The sequence below is a fragment of the Linepithema humile genome, chromosome 2, assembly GCF_040581485.1.
Source record: "Linepithema humile isolate Giens D197 chromosome 2, Lhum_UNIL_v1.0, whole genome shotgun sequence".
NCBI lineage: Eukaryota > Metazoa > Arthropoda > Insecta > Hymenoptera > Formicidae > Linepithema > Linepithema humile.
The window spans coordinates 34,892,324-34,909,462 of NC_090129.1; the positions used below are offsets into that span (position 1 = coordinate 34,892,324).

Here is a 17,139-nt window from a genome sequence, read left to right on the forward strand (position 1 = left end):
AATGAATATATAAACGGGAGGCAATTTTGAACGTGATGGTGTTGCTTCATTTGAGAAACCTCTGTCGCGTAAAATATAAAGTGACGTTAAAGAAAAGAAATTACATTCTGCAAATACATAAAGTATAAAAAAAAAAAAAAAATTTTACCTTAAAAATTTTACGATATTACATATTTCGACGTAGGCCTCACAAGATCGTTAACTTTATTGCTGTACAAATTTAATTATTGTACGAAATTGTTCTTTCTGATGACATTAAATTTTGTTTTTGCGCCAATGTAATGACGAACGTATTGTTATTAGGAAACTTGTATTTGCATTATTCTCATTTTGTTTTATCTATACATAGATACAGCGAATCGTACTATTATCAAGAAATTTATAATTTTAAGAGCGTTGTTTTGGCATTAAATATTAAGAATCTTACTTCTTTATATATTATTTTATTTTACTATTGATAAAAATTTCTCTTATTATTAATCAAAATAGCTTTATGAGCGTATTTCGTATCGAATATAAAATCGTAATATCCCAGAGAAATTAATAAATATTATGATAAAAATATATGCTCATCTATCATTATTTATAATCTTCTTACTAATATTTATATTAGGCTGCTTGCGTCTAATAAATATTACTTTACTAATGTTATCATTAATTAAAACTTCTAGCTTCAACATTCTGTGTTGGATTCAGTTGCCACGTCAATGCAGCGCGTTGGTAACAAGACGCGGCTCAGTTTATCAACGACATAATACAGTGGTATATTATGACTGAAAATACGTAGAAAGCAACGACGACCGTTATGAGAGATCCGTGGGATGACCGTGCGCTTTTTACAAAAAGTGATTGTGAGCCTTTGACAGGGAATAAAGTGAGCGCATACCTTACATGCGGCTGGTCACGTAGCCGAAAAAGCAAGGCACTTGCTGAATCGCCGTAAAGTATATTACCGCGCAAAGATGACGCGATCGGCGCACGTTGCTCCGAAAATTTCATCATACGAGTGTGATATTTCTTCCTCGTTATTGCATGTTTTGCATATGTTTTGAACGAAAGAGAGAGAGAACGCATGTTATGTAGAGATATTTTAAAACTCGTGAGTCTAATTTCGAAACTTGCACGGTACACATTTTATATTTATACTACAAATACTTTACATTTCTTAGATAACAGCAACGATATTTGTTAGAAGTTTCGCATTCAACTTCCTGAAGTACTCATATCTAATTTTTTTTCAAGGTAAACTCAAACTCGCGTTTAGCAAGTCATCCAGTCGAACGCAATTTGCTCCTATGTTTTTTACGCAGTGAAATAAAAATATATAATGACGGTAATAGCACGTGATGCAATAATGTCAGGTTATTAACAGGATACCAGCAGAACACGACGGCCAATAAGAATCTCGTTTCCGCGGAGGCTCGACTGGCTCGACTTCGTCACGTGTGTGGGGGGCCAGCTGTTTTCAAGGGAACCCAATAAGAACGTTATATCACTGTCTGACCACTAACTGATAAAATTAATCGTTTATCTCGCTTCGAATAATACGTTATTGCAGATAATCACGCGCGTCATAAATAATTTGTAATAACTTTTAAGTGAGAATGATTTTATCTGTGTATTTATCATTCAATAAAATTATAAGATGCATTTATATAAATAACTTGTTACTGCGTCACTATCTACTTACGCCATTCGATTCCTTTTTAAGTGGTTAAAACCTAAAAACACATTTATTATTAAAGTTTAAAAACACACTGTTTTAAATTAATACATATTCAATATTATAGAAAATTTATTTTATATTGCTTAATAGAGAGAATAATTTTTTTTTAATTCAACTTTTTCCTCTTCTCTATTTAAAAATCGCAGGAAATCATAAAGAATCGTAAAGAATATGCAAATGATTTTATAATACTCTGTGCGGTAAAACGTAAATCTCGTATATTATGTAATGTAGATTGTCGACGAGTAATATAAAGTAGCAATCGTTTTTATATACAAAATGTGTATATAATATTCGTACAAATCATGTAAGTATCTAAATTATGTACAAATATTAATATTGATATTGATTATTCAATAATAAATAAAACGCAAAACTTTTCTTTATGAATTCCACATTCATGCAAAATTGAAACAAAATGTAGGAGCTTTATGAAAAAATAAAAAAATTCTACGAATTTTGAACTGCCCTCTAAAAAGTTTCAAATTATTTATAAATATCGTATTTATCTTCTTTTACACATTCGAAAGATGGAAGACACACAAGTTTTTATATATATTGTACTTCCCCCATAACATATCTAAAAAATGTTAATAGCAGGTTGCCTCGACTCACATTCTATGCATCTTTTTTGTTTCATATTCTTTTCCTTCTTTTTCTGTCATCGTCAAACGTCTGATACTAATGAATGTAAACAAAAAAATCTTTTTTCTACGAACGAAAAGTTTCAAAGGATTTACATCAGCTTGTTTCGTCAGAATCTCACCTTTCGTCAGAACCTCACTCACACATCCTTCTTTCTTCTTTCTTCAACGTTAGTTACCGTGATATGCTTATCATTCTCAGCGAACGAACTTTTATCTCAAATTAATAAGTAGAATAGAATTAAAATTAGCATTAATATTTTATAATCCCACGTGAGTTTATAGAATCCATGATTAAATCAGTAATCATCAACTTTTTAACATAAGATGTTTATGTGCAGACAGGATGTAATTATCCATAATCAAGAATAATTATCATTATTATATATCATTATATGCAATACTATAGATACACAAATATTCAGCATTACGCTATTATACACCGACATGCGCGAAATTGTATCTGGATGTAACTACTATGTTTTAAAAAATAATCTATTAAAGTAAAATCCATTTAAAATTGATCCTGTAATCTGTCTGCAGTCCTGAAATGCAATTTTAAAAAGTTTTAACCTTTTAAATATCTTTTTTATTCGTAAAACATTAAATTACTCTGCATTATGCAGGACCGGTTTCGGCAATGTTGATCAATATCTTACTTTAACGCTTCTCTGTCTCTAGCTATGTTCTAAACGAAGAAAGATTCAGCTAACACATAAGCCCTGTCTCATAGTTAACCGACATATAGTAAACCGGTTTTAAACAGCTCAACCGCGTCTACGGTAATATTTTTAAGCTGCTCGCAGAAACATCATCGCGACTTGATGTATACTGCTAATTGATCATCTGTGAAGTAACGATCGTTCAAAAGCTATCGTTCATATTTATCACTTATGAGCGAAATGAACGATGCTGACAAAAATTTTTTAAACACGCAATTTTGCAAACATGTAATTTTGTGGTCTCGTCAAATTTTATCGAATCCGATCTACTTTATTGAATATTTTTTGCAGTTTTAATTCCAGTGCGATAGATGGATTGATCTTTAAAAAACCTCCTTGAGTCATAAGTTTGACATTAAAAGCACATTTTCCGTTGCTTGTTTTGTCATGCAATTTGATTTCTATTAATTTTTGCATCGTTGTAATGCATTGAAACTATTCCGCGTTAAATTTATATGAAGAATCCCATAAAATTAGACTTAAGAATTTTCTATACCAGAATGTAATCTGCACGATGCTAATTCTTATGTGAAGAATATATAATTGCAATGGTCAAAGAACTTGGAAGGCTAATAAAAATTCGGATGACCGATTGAAGTCCAAATAAAAATGTCTGTCAGTGATGCTACATTTCATTTCGTCGGCTAGTAGTTGGAGTATCGCATACTAAAACATCGACACGGCGATTGATCGAATCGTTTGCTGCTTGCATAAGCGCGGCCTTGGATCCGGAAGAATAAAACATTATTGACATATAACATATGGAAGGTTTTATGTAAGAACGAATTGATACACCTCTCCCGTGTCTAATATAGTCTCTTTCCCGCGAATAAAAACAACGGCAATTTTCAAAAAAATATATAAGTAGCGTAATCACACGTCCGACTTTTGCAGTCACGCGCTACCGTATCGCGGAAATTGCAAACTAGCTGCTCACGTTGAAGAACGAAATTCGCATCGCTGTTCTCCGGTGTTGTTTACGGGTAACTTGAACGAATAATATTTTATATACGTTTAGTTATAATACACGTCATTAAAAATAAATGTTTGTGTTTAGGGAAAGTGTTTGTAGATCTTTAACTCAATTGTGTACTTCAACAAAATGTATGAATTTTATATGAATTTTGTGAAAATAATCTCGTCGTCGGAGATGAATATCGAATTACCGTTTGGAAGAGACAAGTTTTCATTTGTGAAGTTTGAATGAAAATTTTGCAAAATCTCTTCTACGAATGTTTTCAAAATCGCATAAAACATAAGGATATGTTGATCTGAAAATATTTTATAGATACAGATAAGAAGTGTGCTATTTATATAAATTTTTGATATAAGACCGACAAAAAAGTTTGTGAAATAATTCATAATCTTAATATCATAGTAAAAACTGATGTGTTTTAAGAATGAAGAAATCGTCAAAATTTTAAGTTGAGTTAAATTTCTTGATCATAAACTTATACTCATATTTATTCGTATCACACAAAATCACGAAATGTTCATTGAGCACCGAAATTAATTTTATTCGATAATTGATAATATTTTCTTATATAATATTTAGCTATTTCTGAAAAAAATTACACAACTTTAATAACTAATATAAATTTTGAATAAAATTAAATTTTAAAATTATTTGTTGGAATATCTCTGAAAATTTACCATTATAAGCAACTGCTTATCCTCGCTATATCTGCATATGCCTTTGAATAAGTATAAAAAAATTAAATTATTAACGCAAAAATGATCGATTAATCAGAGTATAAAGATTATCGTACGATGCTAATCAGCATTCGTGCGAATTACACCACGCGTTATGCTGTTCGTACAAAAAGCAAAGTATCGTACGAAGGTCATCATCGCTAATCGTTCGCTGCTCGTTCGCCGTCTCGCTCGCGTTATGCGTCGTCATGCGGAGGCTCGCCCGGAGGCTTGACCAATCACGTCGTAGAAAGGCAGCCATATGAACGACCTCGCCGACTCTCATATATTTAACATTATCGCTACTTTCCTCCAAGATTTAACGGTCAATTAGAAAATTCTTGGAATGAGAAGGGATTCGCGTGTCGTTTAAGTCGGCAGTCGTGGAATTTTAACTTGACGGTAAATAAATTCCTTCAGTGCCCCTCCGGCGCGAATGGGCGTGTAACGCGGTGTCATCATCGTACGACGCTTGTCGTATATTTCACGGGTCTGTTTTTCCTTGTAAGATTGACTCAGCCTTCGTAGAATCTAAAATGGGATATCTCGCGATCCTAAGCAATATCGCGTGACGATTGCATTTTAGGATTGTAAAAATTTCACATGATTTCATGTGACAAACGTATCTCTTCACGTATCTAATAGAAGCAATTGAAATTTAAAATTAAAAAAAAAAAGAATATTGTGAAATAAACCTACATTTTAAATTATAATCTCCGAAGAAAAAGTAAATATGGAAAACCTATGAACACATTTAAGAATCTTGGAGAGAAGAGCACCTTTGATTTTAAGCAATCGTAAAAATTACATTATCAAAGAAAATAGCAATATATATATATTATTTAAAATATACGCTTGCTGTTGTGCAAATTTTATTTTTGAAATATAATTGCAACAACTTGCATTCGAATCTAAAGATTATAAAATTCCGGAATAAAATTTTATCGTAATATAAAAACGCATTGTTTAGAATATTAATTACATCGATAACAATAGTTTCTGCCATGGAATAATTCTATTGATTGACAGTCATAAATCTGCATCAAAGAATCTATGCAAGCAATTGCGAGCTGAAGAGAATCGATTCAGAATTGGAATGAAAAGGGAGGTCGGAATGATGCCTTTAGCTCGTTGACCCCATCGCTTTCTATCAAGAAACATCAACGCGCGCGCGCGCGCGCGCGTAATCGGCTCCGTCGCTCGAATCATAAATTTTTTATTAACATATACAAATGAGAATAAAAAATTGTATTCGTCAAATATATGTGTGTAAACAAATATTTAATGTTTTATTTTCCAACTGCCGACGGTCTCGTAAATTTACCACAGGTAACTTTTTGTTATCATTAACTTCGGAAATGATACCTATATTGCATCAGTTTGGATATTTGACTTCTAAATTTCTTTTAATTAAATTTTACAATAAATATTTTTTTAATTATCAAAAACTTATTTGAGGTAACATCGAAACAACATTGGAACAACAAATCGAATATCTGTCTGATTTTTTTGAAGAATGAATGAAGTGTACAACAACTATTTTTCTCTTTCCATTAGAATTCCGCTAAGGTTTCTTCAACTTTCTGATTATTATTTAAAAAGAAATAATTACACGACTGTTTCAAAATCGTCAAGAAAAGAAAAGAAAACAACAAGTTTCAAAGTATAAGATAAACAGAAAAAAGCGCCATGACAACTTCAATTTTTATTTTGCGATAAACTTGAGAAGTCAAATATATGAAAATTGTATTTCGAAATGTGGATTTCTTATGGATTTTTTCGAATAAATAAATTTATTATACATCTGTAACGGAAAAAATGCGACGTCCTTACAACAGACAGAATAGAATATCACGATTTGGCAAAAATTTAAGCAACGTCATTGCAATTGTGCAAATTGAGACGTAACGAACCAGCCTAAATTTTGAGGTTTACAGATAATGCAAGCAATCCAAATAACGATTCACTGTTTGGATGTCTAAAAAACAATAACAGATATTGCTAATTACGTACTTAAAACAACGCATTTTAATCGCAATTTAATTATTTTCTCTTTTTTAACTCTCGTTTTGACGGAAGGAATTAATTAAACTAACATTATAAATCGAGCAATTTTCATTAACTTTGGTGAATCTCGGTTTTTACAAAAATTTAAATCAGAGTAATTTGACTTTGCCGGCTTTAGCCTTGATTGTGACACCGCTTGCACTTTTTGTGAGTCGCGAGATAAAAATTGTCTCTGATGTAATGTTTGACAACAATACTTTCCAATTACTCGTTTTAGACATTGAAACCAGTCTGTGCGACGCACTTTGTACTTTGGACGGCGTAAAATTTGTACTACCGTGTAAAATAATCTTTGATCTGTGCGTTACTGCTGTCTCACTTTCGAATATTTCACGATCGATAAGAAGTTGTACTTTTCGTCTCTTATCTTTCGTTTGCAAATAATTTCGTGCTGTATATGAACATAATTTTTATGCACTCAAAAAAATATTTCGCTGATGTAGTTAGATTTCTAGATATCGCAACAAGAATGTATCGCTATTTTTCGTATCTGTGAAAACATTGTTTGTCACATATAGAATTTATAGCAGTAATGTTCTAGCAATAGCTTCTGAAAAATTTAGGTACCATTGCTAAATGTTATTCATTGCATGATCTAACACGTGATTGATCTTATATAGATAGGCGCTTTAGAGAAACTTTCTTTTTAAAGTTCACAAACAATACAGATATATATTCTGTTTCTGTCATCTAAACTGATTAAGTAATTACATATGCAATATCACAACAGTTGCTAATCATTTATCTGTTTTATAGTTAATTTTTTACACCTAGAAAATTTTAGCTATTATTGCAAGATTATTTTTTTGAGTGTGCAATTCTAATAACTACAAAATATTCAAATTATTTGTTCTGCCACAATAAGTTTATCGATAAAAATCGATGCAATTTTCTTATTTTTAAACACAATACATAAAACAATTCATAAAAATTATTTCTTTGCATATTTCTTATTTGTGATTGCTTCCTATATCATTAATGACGGAGAAAGGAGAAAACAGATAGGCTTCATGGTATTCGGGATAAAAATCTGATAAAAGATCTTTTTAAGAGCAACAAGAATGATCTCAATATTATGTTTATTAAACTTACATAAGATAAATGTTGAAAATTTTAAGCTATGCTAAACAATTACCAAATACACAATTTAATATTTCATCAATCAATTAGATTTAAGGTGCATTAATCAATAATGCGTTGATCCACCTATTCATATGCAAATTTAAATTCTATAATAAAAAGTAATTATTTAAAATTTAATATAGTAGCATAAATCAATCATATAAATTATAGCAAAAAAAAACAAACAAACAATTTCTTTATAAGCGCCTTAACATTTCACAAGTTTTAAAAAAATCTTTGCATACTATGTATACAATTATTTATTAACCATTATATGTTAGTATAAGATAAGCCTCGTCTAAGACTTCACTGCAAACTGTTCTATAAAACTAAACTGAATGCAATACTTCAATCAAACACGCAACACTCTCGGCAATTCTCGTTGCAATGGAACAATCGCGGATCAAAAATGAGAAACCGCGATCCTGCGTGCGCGACAGACGCACGCAAGGATTACTTCCCCATCCGCTGTATGGACCACTCCTGTTGACACAGCGGACAACGATTGTTCTGTTTGACCCAAAGTGACATGCAGCAATAGTGGAATGAGTGATTGCATTCGCCCCAGACAACCACGCAGTCCTGTCGGCCGTAGACCTCCTTTTTGCTTTCCGCCTGGCAACGGAGGCAGGCGTCTGAAAATCGAAGAATAGGCGGTGATGAGTATCCATAGATGGAGCGTCCCAAGATGAGCGGAAAGTTCGCATATAGCGCGATTTCTAGGAAAATGTAAAAATTTTTTTATAAAAAGTATCAGGGCAGATATCATTTTTTACAACTTTTTAAGTGTTCATGTTCTTTTGATATTTTCAAAAATGTTGAAACTCTAAAAGGCTTCGGCACTTTAGTTATAAAAAAATCAGCTCCGTAAAAGTAATGCTAAAAAATTAATATACAGACAGTTGTATTTTCAGATTACTCGAAACATAAATATGAACTAAAACTATATGTTAAACCTTTTTACAAAATGTGCACAGGAAACAGCAGGAAGAGCACAAAGTGCTGCAATTACTTCATTAGAAAATAATAACATAATCGTGAGAACACAATGTTAGCAATGAATTATAGCGAATAATTCTCTAAATTAATCCTTGAACTTCTCTTGATATTTTTAAGAATGACGCGTTGCAAAATATTATGAAAACGATAATTAATAATACACGGGCCGACGACTGAACGTGATTAAGAATTACCAGAGATAAAGTAGTTTTTTTTTAGCATAAAAGGCAACAAAATGTGTCTGCTAAAATCAGCTCGCACGTGTGAAATGATACGCTGCAATCGAAACAATACTTGAGGAATGAAATTTGTAAACAATAATAAGTAAGATGGAAAGATGGTCAGCGAAAAATTAGCTGAAGAAATCAGTGGATTCTTTATGTCACATAAATACAAGATGCGTGCAGCTCCAAAAGGGCAGTCTCTGGATTGATGCGATTAATAGTTCACGGTTGCCAAACGCGATAAACGCATTTTGCGCGCTAAAATTGTCGAGATAACGTTATGTTAAGTCTATTTAACTGTGTTATCACCTACGTCATGTACAAATTGACTGTATCATCATGTATGCTATAACTGTAGAAGAATTTTTACTTTATATTTTTAAAACTAGATTGGCATTTGTTTAAAAAAGAGTAAATTAGCAAATAGCATATAATCGTTAAATTAATAATGGAAAAATAAATTTTTTATTCCTTTGATATAGAAACATAAAAAGTATATAATATTTTAAATATATATGTATATATATAAGTTTCTATAGATTATATTATTAATTATTCTAAAAAAATTATAAATATTATATTTATCATAAAATTTTCCTAATAAGACCACTTTGTTTTCCTTTTTCTGGAAATTTATTTGTCTCTGTAAAAATAGATAGAAGATAAAAATATAAAGTAGAGTATGTCATAAACATTTTTGCACTCATCACGGCTCAATATACAATTCGATATACTTGTAACTTTCAAAATATGTCTTTTATTCCTTGAAACATTGCTTGCCTTGCATAAAAGAATTTTGTAAATCAGTAGAGAGATGTTTAAAATATCGGGAAGAAACTATGTCACTACATCCTGTAATTCTCTGCATTCCTTTTAAGACTTCTTTCTTTTCACTTAAAAGTTGAGACTGCGTCAAAGAACAAATATGCACAAAGAAATAACGTAAGACGCGTTGCTCTGAAGAGTACTGATTTGCACTCGTCGGATAAATACGTGCTGATCTTTGTGATTTGGTGCTATTACGTCTACGTGCGGTTTTCGTGTCGTGGTGTCACGTTCATCCCTTATCAAAATCGCTTCCGTGAGATGTAAACGTGCTCGCTCAGCAAAAACGCAACTTAATCATACATGAGCCAGACATTCCATAATGAACGGAAGAATACTGAAGAACAAGGGAGAGAAACTCCCCATCAAAATCTTTAGAAAGGAACGTATATCACGATGGCGTTGGAAAGATAAATATGCAAGATGATTTGCAATGCCATATAAAAAGTTGCTTAAAGGCAGATTGTTACCGCTGGCATCGTGATAAAAAAACGCATCTGGACATTAATGTTTGCGTCAGAGAAGTAAATTACAAAGAATTTATTTCTTATCTATGCTAAATATTCAATGATAAGTAAATGAGTATGAATATGAGAATTGAGTCGTGATGAAGCGCAAAAGATCGATAATATACGTTGCACAAATAGCACAGAATACATTGCGTCGATAGTTTCTCGACGTGAAATTTTAAGATGAGTATTTTATTCATACACCAAAAATTAATTTCGAAAATTAAGTTTATGGCGGGTCCAAAATAGACGAATGTTGACGATTCGGCAAATCGTCGGGGACGCGAAGTATTACTTTGTCTTGACGGAATGATTGAGTTTAGCGACTGTTGCTAGCAGTTGTGCAATTCAATTCAATGAAATCTCATAAATGTAGAATGCTAAGATGCTGAACTTTTTATTCTATAACAACTTTTTTGTACTGCAGTATATTTATAAAATCGCAAGAATGATTCCGTGTTGCATGTAGTCAATGTGTTCTAGTTTAATGACTATTTAACATAATAATTATCGTACGTTAGGAATAGCTTTAATCAAACATATTCTCGTGTTATTTTTTAATATTATTCAAATATTGAAAAATAAAAAATTAAAGAAATAACGAAACTCGAAAACATTACAGTTAACAGCTGCAGAGTTATCGCAAACATAAAAGTGAGTTAAGCAGACCCGAATGGAAATGCGGACTTAATAATTATTTATAAACTGCAAATGTTAATCCAGTACTTTTCCCCTATTATCCTAATCGCGCGGAAAAAGTCGGTCTGACCAATGAATCTTGTCATACCTGCCGTATCGAAGCGACATCAAGTAACGTTTATGCTAGCGTGACTGTATAAAGTGTCCAGTAGAATTCCATGAGCTTATCCAACGCATCTAACTGCGTAATTATCATACATGATTATTAACGATCCGATATGTCGCATATGTCCAGCGTATAGAGGAACGCCCATTGGCGTAGATAAAGTTCGCAGACTCGTTGATAGTAGGCAATCGAAACACGGCATACGTAATATGTATATGTGCGCGCTGCGGATGCTGGTGCGGATGCTCTCGAAGTAGCCTTCTCTTCCAGATATCGTGCTTTTGGACATTCGCGGTCCAGTTATCACAAGATATCCTTGACATATGCTGCATATGTGTACGCAGCTTCATAATGCTTGATATTTTTATCTTTATCATCTTTGCACACAGATTTATCAATATCTTCTGATTTACTGATAAAACTCTGATATTGCTACTGTTTAGTATTCTACTATTTATCGTGTTCTAAAATTACCGTTTTTTTCTTTCTTTTATTTGTGAAATAATCAATCATAAAAATAGCATCTTTTCTCTTGATTAAACATTTCTGCACAATTGTTGTCATCATAAAAAATGCACACAAAGATAGCAATAAGAGTCCAATAAATAAATTTAGAAAACAGAAACACGATCTGTTGTTACTTTGGCATAGGCTCATCTTCTCGGATTCGCGTATAAGTGCATTCGCCAAGTCGGCAGCACACTTACTACAACGATACGACTCAATCAAGGCCTCGATTGACGAGGAAGAAATTTCCGTCGTTATCTTGCCGTCTGCCGGCGCTTCGTCGATTAATTCCCGACAGTCGTTCCGGAGGGGGTGCTAGAGAGAAGAACGACGGGTGCCACTTCTCGTTGACCCCCTCCGGGGGATCGGGCCAAGCGTACTGGACGTGCCCCCCAGACCTAAGCTAACCATTGGGCCAATTAATCGCGACGACGAAGACATCGGCGACGAGGCCGATCGCCACGATAAGCGCATATATGTAACCGTTCGACTTGGGCCCAGGGATATCGCTAAAGATCATTTGAATCAGAGTTTTAAGGTTCTAGATTTTGCGTCTTAGATATCAACAAATTAATATAAATGTCGAGAATATGTCAAAACCGTTGATTTTAACTCTACACTATTTTCTGCTCAGAGAAAATTTTGAAAGCTACTATAATTTTTTATAACTCGTTATGTTGCATAAAACAATTGGAAAATTCTTTTTGAAACTCGTGCTTTGGCAAGCATCTGGCAAATTGAGAAAATTAATCCAATTTTTATTTTCAATGGGAACGTTTTTATAAATATAATGATTTAGTTTTTTAATATTTCGTGACACAAGAATCGATGAATTTATGCAAAGAAAGGGTTCCTGATCCATTTATTTGACTTAGTTTGAAAAATTAGAAAACGTATCGTAATAATTTCATAATAATTTCAGTTGAACATTTCCAGATAAAGATAAACCGACCTTAAGAGTTATACGTTCCTGAAATTTCGCACAATAATGTGTTACTTGAACGATTACATTGCAGTTAATAGCCATAGATCCTGTACAGTTCCTCATTCTATTGTGTCGGATAATTCATGAATCTCACGGAATTTTCCATGCTTATCGACATTATTAAATCTTACATAGTTGCGACGGCGTAAGTAGCGTGTTGCGTCATGATGATGAATTTACTTCAATTGCATTACTCTGACGTAATACTCAGCTAATATATTTTGATTAAATCAGATTGCATAGCGCAAAGCGTTTCATTTCATCAACGACCACTTTGGCCCTCGATTTGTATGATGCTTTTTGACTTACCTTGATGGCTATTACCAAACATTCCGTAGCAAGTTTTTACACTATAAGATCAATGGTATCTTTTTATAAAATCTCATACCGATCTTTTAAGTAAATTAATTATCACATAAATAGCAACCAGTGCTAAAGTCCAAATTACAATATGTGAAGGCAACAAAATATATTGTATTTATTTAAATTCAATTATAATATAGTCACGGACATTACATCAGCGTTAAAAAATTATAGTCAATTCATCGTGATTAGCTGTTAAAAATATTAAATTTGATAAGCTGTCGACACTGAATTACGCAACATTTTTTCCATTCCGAAAAAATTACAATATAATACATATTTAATATTTCAATAATATTAGGCAAAATATTGAAAATATTGAAATAAGCATTCTTAGATAAAATTCAAGTTACAATATGAATAATTTTGAGTGCTAATAATAATATCAATAGTAATTATCATAATGAGAATCATAATAATAATAGCGCATAACGACGTGAGATCTGATAAAATCTTAAAAAATTCTTGGAAATTCAATGATCAGGATCGACAAAGCTAGAAATAGTACAGGATCTCTATATTCGTAGTAACTACAATGCGATATTGTGAACGGCTCGCAACAGAACATCATTATGTGATTCCGTTCATTAAATATTCATTGCGTAATTCTTTAATCCACACGATACTATTATTGGCATCACGATGGTCAAACAATTTGCTATTACTAGTCTGATATTTCAATGTTAAGTGCATCTGCAGCTACGAATATATTAGACGCGGAAATTTCAACGCGTTAGTGTTGATACATTGTTTACGTACAACGCATCAATTATCAAACGTGCTCCTTCGCTCTTTTCGCTCTGCAGAAAGAATGTAATCATATTATCGCTGACAAGGTATCTTCTCAAGTATCGGATAATATTTTTCCGAGACGCGCAGACTTTGTGAAACAGCCTGTATTACATATCGACGTATGTTTATTCCTAACGAAAAGAGCGATAATTAACATTTTCACGGCGATGATGGGTGGCTCGTCGTGAACGATCGTATCGATCGCACGATCGGAAATAGATTCGAGGTTGAAATAAATCGAGAGCTGCTTCCCCGAGATCACTAATCAAAATACCAAAGGTGATAAGTCCCGTTTTGTTGCATTTCGCACGGAAATGTGCATAACGCTAGGCAATTATGGAATGGCGATACTTATCGGCACAGCAATCGCGCGTATCATGGGCCGCGTCGTATCAATCATCCGGACGTCTGAACGTCGAGAAGAGTACATTGAATACGAGACTTGAATTAATTGCCGTGCGTTAATAGCGGGCTCACCGAGCCGGATTAGTCTTTTAAGTGATAAGATCGCTCAGTCTAACTATGGAACAATTAATCAACGAGAAGCAGATGGTCTGCCGATACGGCTATTTGCGTCGTTTCCAAAGAAAAAAAAGGAAGAAAATTTTTCGATCAAGCTCAAGACACTATTATTGTCAGAATGGTCAATTTTTATACAATTTTATGCCATGGAAAAAAACACAAGAAACAAAATAGTACTTGTATGTAATATTCAAAGTAGAATACTTAATATAATCAACGAATGCTATTTTGCAATTGACCATTGTTCTTGAACGTTTAAGCAATTTAAATTTTCGCCGAAGAAAAACACAAGGAGCTTTATTGTGCTAATAATCTGATCAGTCCATTCCGCGTCACGGCTTTTCCTATCGACAAAATTATCGTCTTTGTTTTACTGATTCGTCGCAGTATCGACTAGGTGCGAACAAACAAGTAAATTGCTTTAATTCTCACGGAAAATTCTCCGCTGTTAGTTGTGTCCAAATAAGAACTACGAAATTGGTTGCATAACGCGCATAAAATAATGTAATATTCCTGGAAGAGGAAAGTCTCAGCTTCGGACACTCATTTCTTATTTCATCAACTTACAAAAATGGAGATATTCGGATAGGTTGCACCAATGCAATAAAGTCTGAAAAAATCTAGAATCTAGAACCGATAAAATTGCGATATCAAATTATATTTAGTGTGGAGTGTCGGGGCGCAAAAAAACATCACGAATACAGGACAAAATTACAAAAATGTTGCGGTGATTCTTTTCTGACCGAATTGTTTCTGTAGTTTTGTCCTGTATAGATTTGTAATGTTCTTTGCGCCCCGACACTCACCCTTGTTTCTCACAACTCTTTTTTCAGTCGTTTCTTTCTCAATACGTTTACATGATATCAAATGAACTATCTGTAATTAATTACTACAATAATTATTAACTAATAGTAGTAATACTGATTCACTAACTAATAGTTGGTAATTAGTAACTAATTACTAATCATTCCAACATCTCGATGAATCTGTCAATAAATGAACCATTATCGCGATCATTAAAAACAATTGCATGTAAACAACGCTTGAAAACAATTGCTGATGGAGTATTAATTATTAATTATTAGTAATTGCTTGTTTTCAAGCGTTGTTTATGTACAATTGTTTTGAATAATCATATTGATTAATTTATTGACAGACTCGCCGAGATGTTGAAACAATTAATTAGTAACAATCATTAAAGAAACAATTGCATATAAACAACACTTGAAAGCAAGCAATCGCTGATGGAGTCGCATTCCGTCTCTCCAGGTAACAGATTTTTGCCTTTGTTTCAACATCTTTATGTTAAACAAGTGCATTCTCTCACGATGTGCTATCGACGCAGTAGCCATAAATACACGGCCTGACGAAATCTTGGCGTGTACTTTTTCTCGACGACCTCTGTACGGTTCATAACATCAGCCGTCAATTAACCCCGATCAATCGTGATTCGGTCGCGATACAAAGATGGGGGAATATCATGGAGGGAAAAAAACACGCTCGTACATACGACTGGGAAATGATGTTCGATTGCACCAACGCTCGCGAGCGACACGTGCGAAGCGCAGCGTAGCTGCACGTGCGGATCTTCGGCGAACAGCACGGCCATGTGGAACAGATAGGTCAAGTTCATGACTATCACCTTGATAATGGCGTTACACTGACATTGCTCGAAAACACTCGCGTAGATAAAGATGAGAGGCGCAAACCAGTGTCGCGTATTGAAATAAATAAACATCAAATAACTGCGAGGATTGCAATAACATTGCAGACATAAGTTTATTTTAATCGTCAACTTATCTTTCAATTGGAATCGCATTACTACGCTCTAAAATTTCAATAACAAAGCTTTACTTAGTAGAATTTTAAATTCTAAAAATATTTAATCGCGGCTTTATAATTGAAATTCTTTGATGTTAAAAATTAAGAATTTACCGAAAAGAGTGCAGTTTTATCAAATCTTTGCTAAGAGAAAATCAACTCCTCCAAGTTTGGCTTAAGAATATACAGCCAAAAGAAAATGCACAAAAGCTGCGCATCCTACAGAATAAGGATCAACTATATAAATAGTGAATATGCGATAAGAATACTGATTTATGATAATATTTTATACATAAAAAAAATTATTTTTTACGAGACTTATTTGTCCGACGTAATTATACATGATGAACTGGAAGTCTTAAACAGAGAGAATTGTGTTTTTCAGAAATCCGACTTTCAACCGCTAAAAGTAACTGTTCGTTAAAAGTAGTTCTCACCTTCTATGATATATTGAATACTGAATCAAAGCTCACATGGCAATGTTTATCGCTAACAGACTTGTTAGTGTAGCAGGGGGCAGACAGATTAAAAAAATAATAATTCGCGATTCAGCGAATTAATATTCAACCAACTCACGTTGCTCAGCGTGTGCAGGCTGTGCATATTCAATGACACCTTCTGTTTTTCAATAACTCCGCTCAACATATGCAGACGAGAGTCTAACACTTTGCGCCTTAGAATGGTAAATACGCAAATATATCACGAGGTACATTTATGAAGTGCATACATGCACACTTCACACTTTTCTCATTGCTACAAATCGCGAAATTTTAAATGTTTAAGATGTTCCGTAAATCTGAGAAGTTATTCTTTT

At 33.1% G+C, this 17,139-nt stretch overlaps 1 protein-coding gene and 1 long non-coding RNA gene across 2 annotated transcripts in view; one reads left to right on the forward strand and one right to left on the reverse strand.

Moving 5' to 3' along the window:
* Positions 1 to 3,527: 3,527 nt before the first annotated feature.
* On the forward strand, positions 3,528 to 8,158 carry LOC136998064 (uncharacterized). The gene is made up of 2 exons (XR_010888631.1): positions 3,528 to 4,075; positions 5,814 to 8,158. It is a non-coding gene; the product is annotated as an uncharacterized lncRNA (long non-coding RNA).
* Roc2 (Regulator of cullins 2) overlaps positions 7,914 to 17,139 on the reverse strand; it is a 40,941-nt gene continuing 31,715 nt past the window's right edge. Inside the window, exon 2 of the mRNA XM_012374399.2 lies at positions 7,914 to 8,608. Coding sequence (XP_012229822.1) covers positions 8,427 to 8,608 — 182 coding nt within the window. The 3' untranslated portion in view covers positions 7,914 to 8,426. The remainder of the gene's footprint in view (positions 8,609 to 17,139) is intronic.